Consider the following 18,958-nt stretch of genomic DNA (forward strand, 5'->3'; position numbering starts at 1 on the left):
AGCTCTGAACTGCATGTGCAAGGGGCTCTAGCTTCCCTCCTTCTTACTCGTTCATGAGAAGTCCCAAGTTCATGCATGGAATGAGATGGTTTGTGTTGCTGCTGGCATGGGCCACTGCCCAAGAAGGGATTTGCCACAGAGCACCTCCCTCCCTGTATACTCTTAGAGGTAAAGTTACACACTGCATCTTACAGAGAGCTGGGTCTGAATTCACAGTCTGAGTTAAAAGAAACAATGAGGAAAAAAGCTGAAAATATTTGGATCGCTTCTTCCCTGTCACTGCTGAATTTCTGAGCTTTATCTGGAAGAAAAATATATGCTGTGACTGTGGCAAGGGTTGTATTGAATCCATGGAGCACAGCCCTAGCTCCAGGCAGGGATACTTGCTCAGAGTATGGAGTTGAAAGTCTTACCCTGTGTTAAGGTTTTCATCAGCAGCAATTACGTGCTGGAAAGAAGGAAGAGCCCTGGTTTTCTTTCTCCCTCTGCTCTCTCTGTGCCTCCTGCTTTATGCATGGAAGTTAAGAAATGAAATGCTTTTTTACCTTCTGCCACACTGGGGGTGGAGACAAACCACCTGTGGTTCATTCCTCAGGCCTGGCCTGTGTGCTGCTTATGCAAACAAAAGACATGGGAATGCAGTTAAAAGCAAAATACCCTTAAACTTCACATAACCTCTAGGATATATTGATGGATAGTAAACTGCCATTAAGAGAGAAGCACCATATTGGAGTCCACTGGGCCACTCAGGGCTGTTTGACTGTTTCAGCACATTCAGCATGTTGCAAAGTCCTAATCAAATACTCTTGCCTGCGGGGTCAGCACTAAAAGAGCTTAGACCATGAAGGCTAAGCACTTGCTCTGTGTGTTTTCTTATAGTTAGCCTAATTCTTAAACATTTATCCTATTGTTTCTCCTCTGGTGGAAGAGAAGAGGGTAGCAATGGTGGAGTGGACTCTCAGAGAGCAGTAGGATATGAGCCCTGATAGAGAAATCAATCTTGGCTTTGCAGCTATATTTTATTTCCTGAGAAAAATGAAGTTACCATTATTAGAAATGGCTTAAAGTGTTTGTCTCATCTTAAACTACACTGATTGTTTGCTTGTTTTTCTTCTGAAACCTCCTTCCTCAACAGTAAAATGAGAGAAATGGAGTTTGTTGGAAAGTGACTGAAATAATTTATGAAAGGAACTGAAAATAACTGCATGTTTTTCACTGACATTCCACCTGTATTTTGAAAGCATGACATGGACTGAGCAGCTGTAACCCATGCTGGATGATCAGGGAAGTTAGTTCCATACAGCAGCTTCCTTCAAAAAGAGGCTACCTGGATGCTTGACTCTGGAGAGACTAAGGTTGCTCATACATGGATTTCCTTGCATGTGTCTCCTCTTGCTAAACTTTAGGGCCATAAGTTGATTAAGTAGGTTGTCTTCCAAGATATCCCAGGAAGCAGTCTGGCTTGTTGTAAAGAAGTTTGCTGCTGTTTCAACATACACTTTCTCATTATTTGGTGTCACTGGAAGTGCTGGCCCAGACTCAACTGCTGAGGGCTGCAGTACTCTGCAAAACAAGTCATGGTTGAAAACTTTATCATGCTCTGACTGTGATGTATATTGATCACTGTAATTCCCCTCTTTGCAGTTCTGCCAAACTATGCCTTATGAAAATCATAGCTATGTGCAGCAATGAATTCAGCTAGCAAGAATTTAATGGCTGCAAACTGATTACATATCATCTAGTCTCTGGAGACTTTGAGATAGGGTTGGCTGTAATTGATTTAAAGGCTGTAACACCAGTGAGCCCGGGTAGTGGTGGAGAGTCCCCTGTTGGTTTTTGTACCTCAGGAATCCATCTGTTCAATGGATTTGTTCAATGACCTACCACAGCTAAGCTAACTGACCAGAACATGAGAATGCAGTGATGTGACTGCCAGGTTTTTAGAGGCAGACAAATTGCTGGTGAAAGGCTTCACGGAAAGGGCAACTAGCCCTTGCTCTTCAGGGTCATACAGCTGAAGTCCGTGATGCCACAGAGAGAATGGAAGAACATGTATCTCTTCCAGACTTTGATGCTGAGGTATAATGGGAGATGATGTCATCCTGCCTAAGAAAGAGCTTTATCTTACTGTGCTTACTCCAGCCTAAAGAGCCTGGGAGTGAACTTGAGTCCAAAACTTAGCATATGCTGAGAAAAGATGTAAACAGTGCAAGCCACATGGGAAGAAGACCTACAGCCTCTACAGTTGGTTACTAGCAGAAAGGATGGACAGAAGTTAATTTCACTTACATAAAGCCACTCCTTCCTCTCATCCACATGTGTCACATAGTCTGGCAGCACAAAAAAGCCTTAAAGAAGGAGCAGAAGCTATTTCTGGAAAGGCTTCCTGGCTTTTTGTTACTGTCCTGGCTCTCAGCTCTGTTTTGTGTGTCAGGAGCAGCGAGAAAGAAGAGGCTAGAAGGCAAAGCAGTAAGCAGAATTAACTGGGAGAGAGACTAATTTAGGCCAGAGATAGAGAGTACACTATACTTGCTGCTAGTCTGTTTAGCTTCCCCAGAGTCCAAGAAGGAGGAACTGAGGATCGGATTTGAACATATCTTTACCTCCAGTGAGAAAGACCTTAGGCAAACTAAATGTGCAAACCAAGAAAAGAACAAACAAAGCAAGTCCTGTTCAAAAATACTGAAGACAGACAACATGAACCTTAAGTCCTTCCAGCTCCATCTCACCTGAACTAACACTTGCCTTGGCAGAAGAATCTACATCTTCAGCAGCTTCAACTTCGAATGCTTCAGTTTTAATTTCTCCACTTACACCTCCCCCTAAATTGCTGCCAAAAAGTCCTTCAAGAACAAACCCATAATTTCTGGGCTGCCACTCACATGCTACTCTAACAGTCTTTCTCCTGCTGAGCTCCTTGTTTGGCTGTTCATCAGTGTTGCCACCTCCAGCTCTGTCTGTTGCTTTTGGTAACATAGACATCTGCCCTGAAGAAGAATCCAGCTCTCCTCGCTCACTGTAACCTCAGTAGAACCCTGTCTTCTCCCTGCAACTCATGCTCAAGCTCTCTTTTCTTCCACCCTGAATCTGTCTAGTATCAGTGACTGCTTGTTAACTCCATAGAAACTCTATTACAGACATTTAACATGCCACCGATTTGGAACAAAACAACAACAAAAAAAACAGAAAAAAAATTTAAAAAAAACCCTTGGGAGTTGTAGAAGAGCAGCTGAAAAGACATAGGGAAGAGAGAAGTGAGAAACCCATGGGTGGAAGTGGGAATGAGGTGGTAGAAGGCTTCATTAGAGAAAAACCATGAAACCCTTAAGTGACAAAAGAAACAATGCCTTGAAGGGCTCATGAGACATCATAGCTGTGCTCTTTGGTAACATATCATCATGTCTTCTACCCAGTGCATTTATTTAGGCACTCCTCTCTCTCCCAGTGCCCAGTCAATTATGTGATTTTGTCATACTCAATCTAATTTGTTTGGAAAACGTTCATATTATACATGAACACTCACACTCTCCCAATCCCTTTTCCACCTGCTATGTTTTTTAAAGATTAGAGTTTCAGTGGAGGGAGCCCCTGGAAGGAGTCATGGCTCTATGGAAATGCTGATCCTCAGCCCATCTCTGAAGGTTTTGCTCTAATGGTCCTGTGTATCAAATAAAGCCATACATTTATAGTTCTGTGACTCAGACTTTGCTAAACCACCCTTCATCATTATATCTTGAAGGGTGCTGTTAAAGGAGATCTGTATCATTAATCCATTTTAGAACTAGAGAGATGGGAGTTGCAGGGAAATTTATTGTCTGTTGCCATGACATCAGGAACGGGCTCAACAGCAAGCTTCTTCCCAGCACTCATAATCTGATCCCAGGGTTGGCTTTGATCTCCTAGTGAAGACCCCACGAGGTTCACTGCTCTAGGCATCTACTGCCTCTTGAGTCTGCCTGCTTCACCTGTGAGTGTCCTGCCTAGACAGTGTTCCCTCAAGACATAAGAAGGAAGACATGCGGTCTGAGCATGCAAGAAGAAATTCAGTTCCCAGTGCAAAAGTACTCTGAAGCCTCAGGACTCCTCCCCACAGACACAGGATTTGTTTTGTCCTTGCTGCTTCACAACTATCAGTTTTCATCTAGACAACAGCCAGCTGAGAGCCTGGCATAAAAGGGAACAGTAAGGTTTGATTTGTCCCCAACACAGTGACCTGTTTCTCATTGTGGAGGTTCTTCAGCTATAACAAAGGAGTCCTACAGTAGTTTAAGCTGCTGCAGCAGTTTAGATTAGAGGCAACACACCCAAACACAGCTTTAGCCCTGCTTAAAGGCAGCCAGTTAATAACAGAACATGCATAGTTTCACAGTGAACTTCAGATCCAAGGCAGACAGAAGGATAAGGTCAGGCAGATTATGTCCTGCAGCTGCCTAGGGAATCAACATCAGAGCTCTGTATCTATCCGATTACAATAAACTCAGTATGTGTATAAATCTTGTAAACCTTTATTTGCTGAACTAAAGCCTTAATTTGCTGAAATAAAGCCCTAATTTCATTATTTAGCTGCCCACTGTGAGGTGTCACCATGCTTTAAATTAAGCTGTCAGCAGAAGCTGATCTGTGCCATTTGTTAACTACAAATTATGCAGGTCCAAAGTAGAAGCCACTGGTAACGAATTCATGAACCACATTGCATTTCTAAATATCTGAACTGGAGAGAGGCTACTTGCATGTTATCAGGGCTTTGCAGGTATACAAATTAATCATGTTGATTAGAAACCTAATATAATGAAATGCAACACAATACACACTCTAGTCACCCTGCCAAACTGAGTCAGGGAGGTCTGAATCCAGGGATCCTGGGGATATGGTAGCAGCTGTATATAAACAGACTAAATCCTTGACTGAAACCATTCACAAAATAATGCTAAAATAATTTATAACTTCTATTTTCAATACAAATGATAAAGTAGAACATGAAAGCAAATGCAAGATGGCAAGATGTTAACAAACTACCGAACAGGAAATTACTACAAGACGTGGTGAATAAAAATACATGCTGAATGTGGGGAATAAGGAATAAGGATATGTGGAAAATATGGTGAACAAAAAGTCTGTGAGTACTAAAGTTGGGAGACAGGGAGAAGGGGCAGAGGCCCAAGAAACAACCACTCTGGTTTCTCAAAGGTTCAGCACCTAAGTGGTAAATTTTGGCACCAGAAATTTGTAATAAAACTGCTGGGAGGGGTGGGGAGACGAGGGAGGAGAGATGATGTGACTAAAGAATAGCAGTGCAGCACCAATATTTTAGACAGAAAAACTGCTCCAAAGCAATCGTGCACCACTTGTTTGACCTGAAAATCTTCAGAATAAATGTCTATAGAAGCAGCTATAAAAGATAAGAGGTAGATGGAACAAATTGCAACATATATCAAAGTCTGATGTTTCCAAGCTAAGCCAGCTTTTTTTCACTGATAAAGGAATTGATTTTCTAAATATAGGGAATATAGCAGGTTTCACCAATCTAGTCTGCAATAAAGAACTTGATGTACACTGGAGCAAGTTGAGAGGCAGCCCTTTGCCACAAAAACAAATGTCTACCAATGTGCAGAATTAATTCCTGGGCCAGGAAGCAAGAAGAAATTTTGGTTCTGCTTCCTGTGGACAAAGAACCAGGGAGGGATTTAAGACAAAGCCCAACATTCAAGATCCCCACTAAACTCAGGAGGGGAGAATCTTAGAAAGAGACAGCTGCTGAGGGCTTGAGGAAAACAAGGAGAGAATAAGCAGAGAGCATGGTTGGCAAGATAAGAAAAATCAAGGAAAACATACCAAGAGAGTTTCAGGTTTTTGGTTTTGCTTAATTCTTTGCTCCACTATCAAAGTGCAAAAAAGTGCTTCATTCTGTATACATGAAGAAAAAGCAAGAGGGGAAAAAGGCTCAAGTTTAGCAACCAAATCCAAAAGATCCCACGGAGATAGTATGAGAAGAGTACTTATCCTTTACATCACCAAAAGAGCATCTGGAGTTTGATTCCCTTTCCTTACAAAATCTAGGTGAAGTAACTATAACTTTCTGCTTGTTTTGTGGAAAGCCCATTTAGGCTACTATTCTTAAAACGCCATCTCTTCCCAGCAACTCTAGTTACAGAGTCAGGGAGGGAGAAAAACCCTATTTGCCTGTCTAAAATTTGGGAATAGCAACTCTCAAGAGCTCTCCATGATGTGCCTTGCAGGGTCAGGAAGTAGTGTTCATTTTTCCTGAAGGAAAAGGATTTTTTCTCATCCTTTTGAGTAATGACTGTAATGACTTATAAGGCAATATTCCAAGGAGGTCAAGTACTACTTTTTGCAGGTACTCACTTAAGACTCTTGCTCACCCATCTGGACCAAAAGAAATCATCAGATGTGGAGCTTTTTCTGAAACACCTCAGTTCTTGGCATGTACTTAAGCGATCAAGACCAAGGGCCAGACTGCCTGGCTCTTAGGTTTCCTCTAAGTATTATAAAGGCTGGGTAATAATCCTCACTGCATTCTCTGTGATTTGCACAGTGCATCAAAAAGATGCTGTTTAATTCAAGCTGTGCCAAGAAAATTTAAGAATTTGGCCAAAGAGCCATATATAAAACGTAACTTGGCATAACTTGCTGTTTCACCAGGCTGCCTTTTTCCTTTGAACTTACTTTTGCAGTGGCTAATGTAGATGAGGAGTTCCTACTGCCAGTGGAAAACCATGGATTTAAGATATTACCAGAGGGATAAAGGAAATAAGAGAGTGGTGTCAGTGCTCTCTTCATTTCCCTTTTAAACACAGACACTTAGCAGGATAAATGGGAGGAAGACTGTCATACCAGTAAAGAGACAGGAGCCAGTCCTGCAGTCTAGAACCACAGGAAGGCAACCTCCTTCTTTGACCACCACTGGCTTTATAAATCCATGATCACACATCAGTTCATTAATAATGAATGATAATAAACTCATGTAAAGAATAGTAATAAACTCAGTCCCCGAAATCATCTCCACTGTGGTAACACTCCTTCCTAACCTTGGGGAAGTGTGGTAAGGACAAACTGCTCTGCGCTCCTGCAGCCACTCTAGGCTGCCACCCAAGGAGAGGACTCTTCCCATCAGTACCCAGTGAGGAATTTGTGTGACAGCACAGCTGTATCAGTCACAGCACACCGTCTCTCTGAGCGAGTGGCACTGGCAAGCCGCCGTTGATGCTCATACAATGAATCCAATTTTAGTTATGGGTTTTATTTTGTGTTACTGTGTGTACAAGTGTGCAGATAGGCCCAGAATGTTTAGAAGGACCTAACTCTGTCAGCTGTAGCCCTTCTGCTTTCTATTAGCTGCATGGTGGGTGACAATACCTGCAGAACGATCCTTGATTCTTGATAATTTGATGTGAAGCATCTTCTGCTGCATTATATTGCTGACTCCCAGGTATTTTTTGTTTCTCAGACTATAGCAGTCTTTTTTTCTTGTTTTTTTTAAACTCGGGTCAGATAAGCAATGAAGTTGTTATAACCATGGTGGTGCCAGCTCTTAAGATTTTATCACCCCACTCCTAAGGTGTTTTCCCTGGAGCTCCAGCTCTTGGTCATATTTAAATACATAGCAATCTAAGCTAATTTATAATTTAAATGACTTCTGCTTACAGAGCTACAGGAGGGAGAAAGCAAAAATATATGCTCTTCAACATTCCTGCACCAAAAGTAAATATTCATTTGTTCTAAATTTTTTTGACACTTTAATCCACCTTAGTGATGGGAAGGGGAAAGGGGAGCTGATTTAGTCTTTTGGAACATTTGCATTTGGCATTTCTGCAAACCTGATGTTCCTTTGATATGTAGGCAGTACATGCAAGTAAAAAATCCTCATATATGATCATAACAGCTGTAGCGGGTATTGGTAACACTCATGGGGACTCAGTGGAGGATATGACAACTGCAGTATTGAGCAACATATGCTCCACAACCCTGAAAATGTTCCTGCATTCAAGTGAATGCTTGCTGCTACAGCATTTGTGGGTACGTGCTCCCAGGGACATGAGCTGAACTGCAGTTGTGTGGAAATGTCTTCCAGACCAAAGCATCAGGATGTTTCCCAAAGGACCTACCAAATATTACTAGCTCAGGATCTTAATTTTTCAACATCAGGTGGTGAATAGTCAAAATCCAAAAGGTACTTGACACTAGATACTTAAGTGTAGTGTTGTGTCTCAGCACTACACTGCTCTTTCAGGTTCAGAGCAGTTATATTACCATTTTCTGACCCAGATGTGGTAAAAAATACATAAACATTTTTAGCAACTCATGTGAGTGACATGCAAGCTGTGAGCCTTTGTCGTAGTGAAAACTTTACAGGCATAGTATAGGTGCAGTTTTCAGTGAAATCTATAGCTCACAGTTCTGTTCAGAGCTTGAATCACAAAACTACTTGGGCTATTGTTTTCAGCCTGTTTCTAAGTCCTCCTGGAGTTACTGAGTTAAGCACCTGTCAGAGTTAAGCATGCAGTCTTCTGTGTTATATCTTTGATGCAGGACTCTGCTGGAGTCAGCAGGGACTTTTTCCAGGTAATGACTGCAGGGTTTGGTCCCTTACCTGTTATTATGTCTCTTCCTTTCAGGTACCAAGATTTTTTTTAAACCTGTTTGAATAATCATTATTTTTAACCTTTCATCACAGGAGTGTTTGCATTTGGACTTTTTGCCACTGACATATTTGTAAACGCTGGCCAGGTTGTGACTGGGAACTTGGCTCCCTACTTCCTGACTGTATGTAAACCCAACTACACAGGAAACGACTGTCGCACCCACCACCAGTTCATAAACAATGGCAACATCTGCACTGGGGATGTGGAGGTGATTGAAAAGGCAAGGAGATCCTTTCCATCCAAACATGCTGCTTTGAGCATCTACTCAGCTTTATATGCCACGGTGAGTGCCAGTGATGATCACTAACTTGTATGAGAGGTTTCTGTACGTGCATCTAGATGGGGCTGTTTTTCTTACAATGGGTTTTTGAAGAAAAAGAGGATGGTTCTGGGGAGGGATTTCTTCGTCTGTAGGAGAAAATCCCTTTCTCTCTCTGTTTTACCAATCCTAGTATAAGCAAATCAAATGCTTATTGCTTTTAAAGCACTTTATGATGTGGAGGCACGAGGTCCTAATCTTGTCTTTGCTGCTGGTTTTCTCAGAGGCCTTTGAGTATGTATTCAGCCTCTTCTTCTCCCTGCCCCTTGTCTCATAAGCATTAAAATGAAGTTAATGCTTAAATGGCACCTGGATCACTGCTGTTTCTTTTGTTCACATGCCATGGGTTGTTGAACATTTAAAATGTAAATTACGCCATTCCAATGGGAGGCTGAACTAGGCTGGATTTTGCTCCCCATGTTTAGGACCTGAATTCCCTGTGCAAAGAAGGTTGTAATAGAAGTCAGTGCCAGAATTTTGCTGTTATCACAGAGAAATGAACCTCAGCTGACATCTTGACAAAGTGACACTGCTATCTGTCAGGAAGGAAATTGTCTGTCTTGATCCTGGTTCTGCCCTAAGCTAGTTACATCCTTTCATGGACTTTCTGTGCCCAACTTTCGTTGTTTCCTAGGAAGGCAAGTCATCTACAAACGGACTGATTTCTACAATTGAAGGGGAATAATACTTTTCCTTCCTCAGCTTAAGTCCTCAGTAGTTCAGTGTTTCTGAGCCCTAGTCTTCCAAGAGTACCTGTGATGGGCTTGCACTTCTCCCCACATAGGAAGATACCATGTGGAACCAGGACATGGAATTACTTCTGAGCCACAAGGTCATAAAATTCTGCCCTTAAGGCATTTCAGTCCAAATTTAGCCCAGTTGTCTGCTTGAAGACACCCTTTAGCACTAAAGGTGTTGTCACTTTCACTTGTCTTTTCTCTGCCTGTCAGCTGGGAATAACATGAGCATTACCTGAGAAATGCAGTGTTCAGATCTAGCTTTGCTTAATAGTTGGGCTGTGCACAATGTTTTGAGAAGTGTCTTGCTGATTCTAATATGCATGATAAGGTGGGCTGCTGAACATAAAACACAGGGTATTTGGTTAGTAATAGCTTTATTTTGCATAAAGCTGAAGATTTGAGCCATGGAGCAAGAAAAATGAAACCGGTTGAACATAAGGCAGGAGAATGGAATCATCAGAGACACTGTCATTGTATAAATGTCTGTTGAGATCTGGGAACCTCCTCCCATCACTGAACCTTGAGTATCCTCTGCAGATGTCTCTGCACTGATTCGTTCATTAGTCTGCTAGTGACAGTACTCACACTGTGATTGGTTTGGCTTTGTGTTTTGGGTTTTTTTTAATAATCTGGGTTTTATACTTAATGAAATAGACTTTTTCTTGTCACCTGCCAAAGAAGCTGAGGAGAACCCAAAGCATCACTTTTATGATCTCTGCAAGCAGAGATGAATCTTGAATGCCTGAAGTAGGGGAAAGAGAAAACAGCCGGCAGACCTGGCTTCCATACTTGCACAAAAGTTAGAATGGCATCTAATTAAGTTTTATTAGTCTCCCAGAAGTATTGCAGGAAGAGATGGCAGCCACTGTACATAGCACATGCTGCCGTACAGTTAGAAACACATGCTTCTAAGTACCTTTCCCAAGGGAAAATGATAGGCTAGAAATACTCCTTAATTCATTAACGTTCCTGGCAAAAATCAAAAAACAGATGATAAAGTCATATGTTGCATATGGTTATCCCAGATACATCATCTTTAAACAACTGTTACTTCATGCTCTTCTGAGAAAGGTCATGGGAGAGTCAATGACAAGGACATCTAACAGATCATAGTGTTCAGTCTGAACATGGAAAATTGAAGTATTTCACCAGCACAACTGGAGGACCTCTTATTTTAGAGACAAGGTAGATATCCTTGCTGATCCTCCTGTTTGCCTCTGGAGTGAAAGAAAGAATTGTTTTACAGTCACAACAGGGTCTCCACAGTTGAAAGATACGACTAATCACTTACATTGAGTAGTAGTGTTTTTAGGATTCTTCAGCTAATCTCGTGCCTAGCAGCATCCACAAGTAATGTTTTCTGTCACCTCTTTCTGGTTAGAAGACTCTACCTCATCAGACCAGATCATGACCTGGCATCTGTCGTTTACACCTGGGTGCGTTGCTTCTTGACTCAGTTAGAGTGACACAATATACTTGGACATGAAAGTGTCAACATTTGGGAAATTCCGAATTGCAGAGAACACTACAGCAAATCCCTTCTGCAACTCAGGTCACTGTGATCCCACCAATAATTTCTTCCATTTCTGCAGTAACACCTACCAGACTCATCAATTAAATTCAAGTCCTTGGCACTTAAAGCACCTGCACTGAGCGTCTAGGAGACTGCATTGTGTTCTACAATACACATCATTGTCAAAGGCTCTGCATCTCTCTTACTATATAAATTTATGGTAAAGGAAAAGGTTGTCTCTAAAGCTTGTAGGACACAGAATTTTCCAGTATTGGTATGAAATGGTGAACTTTCCAAGGAAAATAAACTATCACAAATCTCCGCACTTTCTGCTGAAAGGACAAGACAGACTTCTTCCACTTTGCCTTTCTCATCATACATATAGCATACATTCTAAATATATGCATATAGTTGCATATATATATGTATGTCTATTTTAAACTTGCAAACAGAAAAGCCTCCTTGGCTGTCTATGCTTTTGTCTGTCTGAAAAAGATGGGAGAGGAATTACACACAGGATGAATGCTACTATCACACATTGCACATTGCTAAATACACTGCTTGAGTGTACTGATAAGAGCACAGTAAAGAAGCTGAATAGATAATTTATATAGTTAAAGCTTATGTAGTTTATTTTTTAATCTGATTTGTTCTATTTTCTTCACATCTTTTTATATTCACTTCTTTCGTCCCTCTCCCACCCATCAAATAACTGTTTTGACATTTCGAGTTTTGTAAATATATGTACCCTGTATATAGCATTGTGGGAAATATTCAAAAACACCTGCTGTGTGTAGGAAGTGACTTTCACTTAGATTTTGGGCTCTTACACAAAGCTTTGAAAACATGCTCTAAGTGAAAGGGTAAACACATTGTGAGAATCTTAAAAAATATCTTGGCTTTAGGGACCAGGACCATAAAGATCAGACTGCAGTGACGGGGAAGTTTGACCAGAATGGAGAAGCTCTCCCAGTTAATTTCTTAGCTCAGTGTGTGATTTATGGATGAACTGGAACATACCTCCTAGGAAAAGAGTTTGTCTTGTTTTCAACCCTCCTCATGAGGGTTTAACAGATTTCCCCCTGGCAATTTGTTCACGTGGTTAATCACCCTCGTTGCTGAAATGTTCTCTTTACTACAAGTTCACGTTTTCCTGCCAAGATGCATGAAACTTCAAATACATTTGATACTTCCCATCTGTAATAAGGAGAACTCTCCCATGCTGCTAAGCCAAAGATCCAGCTTCATCTCATACCTGTAAAAAAACAAGCATGTGTGTGTTGTTCTCTGTGGCTAGGGTTTGCAGCTGGACTGCATTCTTAAAGGTGGTGCTTTTCCTTTGGATGCTGTAAACCGCAGCAGTGCTTTGGTGGGGAACAGAAAAGCAGTCCAGCTCCCCATTTCTCACATGAATTGGCTTCTGCTAAAAGAAATGCATAGGGTGAAAGGGTGGGTGGTAATTATTCACACAGTGGCAATGACATTTTTTCCTGTTGTTTCCAAAGAAGAACCTTAACCTGTTTTGGTGAGTCAGGTGCAGCTCAACCTCCCAGCAAAGACTGGGGCGAGATTGCCGCCTAGTGCTCAGTTGCTAGCTGTCTTTTCAAGGCATGTGCTGCAGTCAGGTGTTAAGTTTGAAAAACAACGCAAGCAGGAACCTGTTGAGTAGCTTAGCCCCATTCCCAGTGCTATTACACACCATAACGTTCCAGTTCATAAATCGAATTCACCTTTAAATGATGTGCTCAGCAGCACATCAGTTAAGGGCAGAAGATTTCACTTCCCCAGGCAGAGCTCTGGCACATTCAGCTGTTAGTCTAGTACTGCAGTTTCTTGGCAGGTGAAAGTATAACTTTGCCTAGCTACAGGTTTGGAGGCAGTCAAATTTGCCTTCCCCTTGTCAGCTTCTCTGGCCTGTCCCTTTCCCTTCCAAGAGGTGTTTGCTGCATCCTTCTTCTAGAGTTACATATTGTAATGGGTTTAGGGCTAATGTTTTTAACACCAGCCAGCGAGGGGAAGCCAACTTGGGGGGTGGAGGGGACGTTCTGTGGCCCACTCAGGAAGAAGGGAAAAGAAATATGGACAGGGAGAAAGTTAGAGTAAAAAATACACACAATGCAGCAGAATAAAGGAATAATTGAAAGGCAGTGAACAGAATGACCTTGAGAATGGCTATAATTTGTGCTTCTTGATTGCAAAACTATGTGCTAGACCATAGTGACCTCTGTATACCTGGCTCATGAAGAAAGGGACAAGCATTAAAACACAGTAAAATAATTGCCCATGGTTGCCAAATAGATCGAATGTGAAGCAAGCTGTGCTGGTAATTGCAATTGGAAGCACCAGGCCAGGCCTCTCCAGACTTCCTTCAGCACATGCACAGGAAAATCCTGAGGTAGCTTCACCCCAGCCAAGCCATTGTAGTCTTGGCCAGAGACTGGTGGTGTGAACCAGCACAGTGTCCTTCACTGCTGCAGCAGCAGCAGCAAAGAAAAATTCTCCTGGGTCTCCACAGTCCTGCAGTGTCCCGCTCTGAATTCAGTGCCACCCATGGCAAAGCGCTCAGCAGTGCCCTTCCCCAGAAGTGAAATCATCCTAGGGAAAGGTGATGTTTGTGATCTGCAGACAGCACAATCAGAGATCCCAGTTGTGGTGTTACTGCAAGTGTGATTAAAACAATAAGGATCTTCTATAGTCTTTTGTTCAGAAGAGTAACTGAACCATATTACCATTTGTGACAACTAAAGAAGGGTCAAGAATGGAAATATTTTCAGCTTTGGTGGTTTTACTGTTTTTACAACAAGATAACATTTTTTCTTTACAAATAAAAATGCATCTTTTGATATTAAACAGTGGAAGAAACACTTCCATGGCTTGTAATGTTTCCATTCTCCAGCAGAACAGGTGTTTGTACTTTCACTGGATCAGATCTACACTATGTGAATGAGGTTCATTTACCACCTGATTGGTAATGAGAACCAAATTAATTTTTCAAATGTATCTTCCTGATTCTGTTTCATGTATGGGAGGCAGTGTGTCATCTGGAGACATTTCTGGCAAACGTGTTTGACATATTTGCTTTGCTTATCAAAGTTTTGGAAATCCTGCAGGCATCCATACTTCCTTGCTGAAAAGGATTTTACTGAATTGTTTTGCCATCAGGCATGGTTTGCTTGATCTTTGTCATTTTGTGGCTCTGGAATTAATGAGTGGCTGCTAATTGTGGCCCACATGGTTTCACTCTGTCAAAATGAATTTAAAATAAAATACAAACTGCCAAAAACATATGGGCTTCATTAAAAATTACTCAGAGCACAGTGAAACTTCGTGCTCTGGAATTACATTTTCAGAAATAACTTTGTTTTGAAAGAAATCTCTCTCATATTCTGTGTTTCATTTCATCGTGCAGAGAAAATGTCTGGAATGGTTTCTCTTAATGTCCCCTGTTTCTTAAACTTAACACCACGTAAGAAATTGGAGCAGCTAGTTCATGTGGATGCTAAGCATTCGATCATGTGCACGTTACAGTTTCTGCAGGGTTATAAACATAAATTCTTGACTCCCTTTGCAAACATTTAGTCTCTGAGTGTACATGTTTGCTAGCATATGAGCAAGTATTTGCACCAGTTACGAAGTCAGTAAAACTGAGCCTGTACATACCAGCTCAGAAAAAGTCCAGTATGCAAATGCAGTTGATGGGATATTTGACATCCTGAAACATCACTTAACAGTATCTGTTTTGTTCTTTTAAAAGTGTTCTCTGAATTACCTTAAGCCTCTTCCTCCATTTCCCAATGCTTTTTTAATGAATCATGGTTTTTTTCATATCCTTGCTGATTTAGATTTTGTCTGGGTGGAAAAAGATGTGTTCCTGGCAGAGTCTCTTTTCATTTTTGGCTTGCCTTTGTTTCAGATGTACATCACAAGCACAATTAAAACAAAGAGTAGCAGGCTAGCCAAACCTGTGCTGTGTCTGGGTACCCTGTGTGCTGCATTCCTCACTGGGCTAAATCGAGTTTCTGAGTATCGAAACCACTGTTCAGACGTGATCGCAGGCTTCATCTTGGGGAGTGCTGTAGCTCTGTTTCTGGTAAGCCCATCAGTCCTGCATTCCTTTCAAAAATACCTCAGTTTAAAAAAAAATAAAAATTACTGTTCTCTTGTGGCCTATTGCAGCTGGTTAATCCAGTTGCTAAGAACTAATTCTAGCCCCATCATCGGAGAAAATCCTAATAGAAAATCAGGTTGATTCTAATTAATAAGGCTAATATGATGACATTTGTGCATTGTGTATATTTCAAGATTATTTTAATTTCTGTACATGTTCTTACTTGACCTGTCCTGGAAAATGCTTTAAAGATGCTGTAGATTTCAACTAATGTCAAAAGGGGAGCATGCCTGAGACTTCTTCTCTGACAACCCTGTGTTACAAAACCCCACTGTCTGGCCTGGTATCTGGCAAAAATGTAGGATACAGGGTGTTGGCTGGGGCTCTAAGCAGTGGTCCTGGTTCCTCATTTTGTTTCAGACCGTAAAAGAAGTGCAATAGAAAGGAAGGTCAGGATAAACTCCCTGGGAGACAAAACTACCTCCCTTTGCAGCATTTGGAGTTGAGCTGAAATTGATCACCGTCTCAAGGGATAACCAAATGTGTTAACATATCTCAAAGGCCTTCCCACAGAATCTGGGAGCAGCATCTCTCTGGACCTCAAATGCTACTTGTTCCGCTGTTGGCTGTGTGGTTTAAGTGCTTGTTTGGTGAGAGATCTCTGGCTGAGATTTACCCACACTGTTACCAAGATATGTGCCAGGCTCTATTAATCAAATTATGCTTCAGAACGATCTACTGCATAGCAACAGACACTTTATCCCTGTAATCAGGAGGGATTAAGTTTCAAAGATTCCTTAAATCTAGATTGTTCTGTCACTGATTTTTTTTTTTATTCTGTACTTTAAAAAAAACCTAACAAACCTTCACATATCAACCATACCAACACATATTCCCATGTTCTCTTTAAATAAAATGATGTCGCAACCTCTGACCTGAATCTCGTTGTCTTTAATTTAAGTAATTTGTCTGATTCCCACTGGGAGTGGCAGTTTAAATCTAGCCCATACAATATAAGAGGCAGTCACCCCGTATGTCTGGTCAGGACAATCTCTGCGCTCCCAGTAGCTGTTTCTAGTAGCGACAGCCTGCTTCCAGCCACATTTTGGCCTTGCAGACCTTCTGCCACCCTGCAAATGTCACAAGCCCAATTGCAGAGTGGTGGAAGGGGTCTCCCCAGAGCTTGGAGGGGAGGCGTGCTGTGAGATTCCTGCTGCCAGCACAAGACTCACCCAGGCCGCAGCCTGCTCCTTGCAAGGAGCTGGCTGCAGAAATCACTCTTGACAGCAGATGTGTCGGCTCCTGTATGTCTTTTTTTCCACTGTGTTCCCAAGTCCCAAAGTGCTATGCATGTTTGCTCTTACTAGCATCACCATATGCGTGCCGTAAGTCTGGTCATGCACAAGGGAAGGGCTTGTGGGATAAACACCACCGCAGTTGTGCTGGAAGTATTCAGGAATGGTGCTAGGTGAGCTTGATGTCGTCCAGATGTGAGGTAGATTCATCCATCCAGTGAGCTGTTTTCACTGTTTGGAAATGACAGTCAGAGTCTGAAGGGAGTATTTGGCCAATAAAATCCATCATCAGGGTAGTCTATGGTTCTGTAATGATAAAGCAGACATGGGAGTCTCTGCTGTATAAAATGTAAAAAGGCTGAGAACCGTTCATCACCTCAGATTACAGGCCAGATGAATCCATTTACCAAGGTATTCCACCACACCCAACTATGTCAGTAAACACACTGTAGCCCAGGGCTGAGATACATGATGCCTTGAACCAAACCCCATGTTCTTTGCAAAAACTGGCAGTTGTGAGACCCCTGATGGTAATTCCTGTGAGTTCTTCCTGGGGACAGAACATGCTAACCTCACTTTTTTTTCTTCCTGTATTACACAGGGGATATGTGTTGTCCATAACTTTAAAGGCACTCATGGAGCTACTTCTAAACCGAAGCCTGAAGACCCACGAGGAATGCCACTAATGGCTTTTCCAAGAGTGGAAAGTCCTCTGGAGACATTGAGTGCACAGGTACTGTAAAGCCTCTCACCCAGATCAACATCAGACACATTTTCTGTTATGGCAGAGGAAAAACTAGTTGAATATATAACTACATGGGAAGCTGGTTTTATTCCTGACATTAAGCCCATTGAACAAAGTGAATTTGCATCAGGGGAGAGTTTGTTTTAAGGCATTTATCCCTTAAACTACCAAATACTGTAGATCTTCTGCCCCTGTGCACATCCAAAGCTAAAGCAGTAGGATTTCATATGCCTTTGCGTATTATTTGTGATAACAAACTTTCGCTTAGAAGAGTAGAAGACTGAGAGAAAAGTAAAGATCTGTCTAATTACACTTTGGAATGCTTTTGGATGTCTTAAGGATTTACTCTAACATTCATAACCCAGAGAATAAACTATGCTGTTCAGAAAAATATTATAGAGATTAGTTTTTTTATCCTTATTACTGTTCAGTTTCTTCTATAAGAAGAAGAAATCATACTGTTTTCTATCTCTAAGTCATCAGAAGAGAAGTTAATAGCATTCTTCCAAGTTTCCAAAAAAATAGGCTAGCAGGAGCATCATTATTCATGGCATTTCTGTTAAACTACTAACTTCAAATGGCTTGTGTTAGTGTAACTGAATCATACTGAGTCCTTTCTAAACAGACAAGCAAATGCCACCTGCCAAGAATTTCTGGGAACAAGGAGGAACTGATGTTTATCAGTTACCTGAAATGGCCAGGTGTAATTTATTTGTTACTTCATTAGATGTCCTGTCATTCCTGTGTACCTGGTGTATGGCAAGATCAATAGTGACTTGTTAAACCTTTTGACAAATACACTGAAAATAGGAATTTAAAAAATGGAAAAGACACTGTTTCTAATGCCTGGAAATACTTTGCTTAATTGAAAAGTCAATTTTGATAAGGTAAAGATTTGCTGGAAGATATTCAACTAAATCTTGAGATCTGTGTGCATTAACTGTTCTCTTGGTGGAGTTGCAGTCCGGAAACTAAGTGCTGCTTATATAACCACATAGCATCATGTATGACAGAAAGGATGAACAGATGAAAATATTCATAGACTGTGAGAAAAATTTTGTCTAGTCCGCTATTTATAGCTTCTGGGTTGTGACATGCAGGTAGGGACTAGGCCTTAACTGTTGATGTCCACTATACTCAACAAGGTAATTTTCTCTGATTCAGAGTATCTGTCTCTAAATGACCATACATCTACCTCGCAGGAGTAGATAGGGAAAAAAGTGATTCTACTCCGAAGCTATTATAAACAAGCTCTTGGGAGTGGCTGCTCATTACAGTTTCTTCGTATAGAAGTGCATTGCCCTTCTCTGTGCCAATTTCTGCATCCATTCCCACTATTGTTTTGCCTTGCACCCACACAAACCCTGCAAATGCAGCATGATCCAAGGATGACTCAGTATTGCCACTTGAAGTCCTGGACATTGGCTTCTAAGGTTAAACTAACACTGTTTTCTCCTAACAAGGACTTCTGTGTTGTTATAGATCTGTGGCTGCATGTGTTTTGGCATAATGACCCCATCTCTGTATGGTTTTAAGCTCTACACATTCCTTAGTATCAAGCTGTGTAGGACCTACATG

General features: G+C 41.4%; 1 protein-coding gene across 3 annotated transcripts in view; it reads left to right on the forward strand.

Annotated features, from left to right (window-relative positions):
* The window catches only part of PLPPR1 (phospholipid phosphatase related 1), a 135,136-nt gene that overhangs the window by 114,241 nt on the left and 1,937 nt on the right, over positions 1–18,958 (forward strand). For 2 of the 3 annotated variants that reach the window (XM_074813210.1, XM_074813211.1), the window contains exons 5-7: positions 8,693–8,943; positions 15,146–15,322; positions 17,237–17,368. In XM_074813210.1, the coding sequence (XP_074669311.1) occupies positions 8,693–8,943; positions 15,146–15,322; positions 17,237–17,368 (560 nt within the window). The remainder of the gene's footprint in view (positions 1–8,692; positions 8,944–15,145; positions 15,323–17,236; positions 17,369–18,958) is intronic. The other variant, XM_074813212.1, reaches the window with a different exon arrangement.

Source organism: Strix aluco, chromosome Z (assembly GCF_031877795.1).
Source record: "Strix aluco isolate bStrAlu1 chromosome Z, bStrAlu1.hap1, whole genome shotgun sequence".
NCBI lineage: Eukaryota > Metazoa > Chordata > Aves > Strigiformes > Strigidae > Strix > Strix aluco.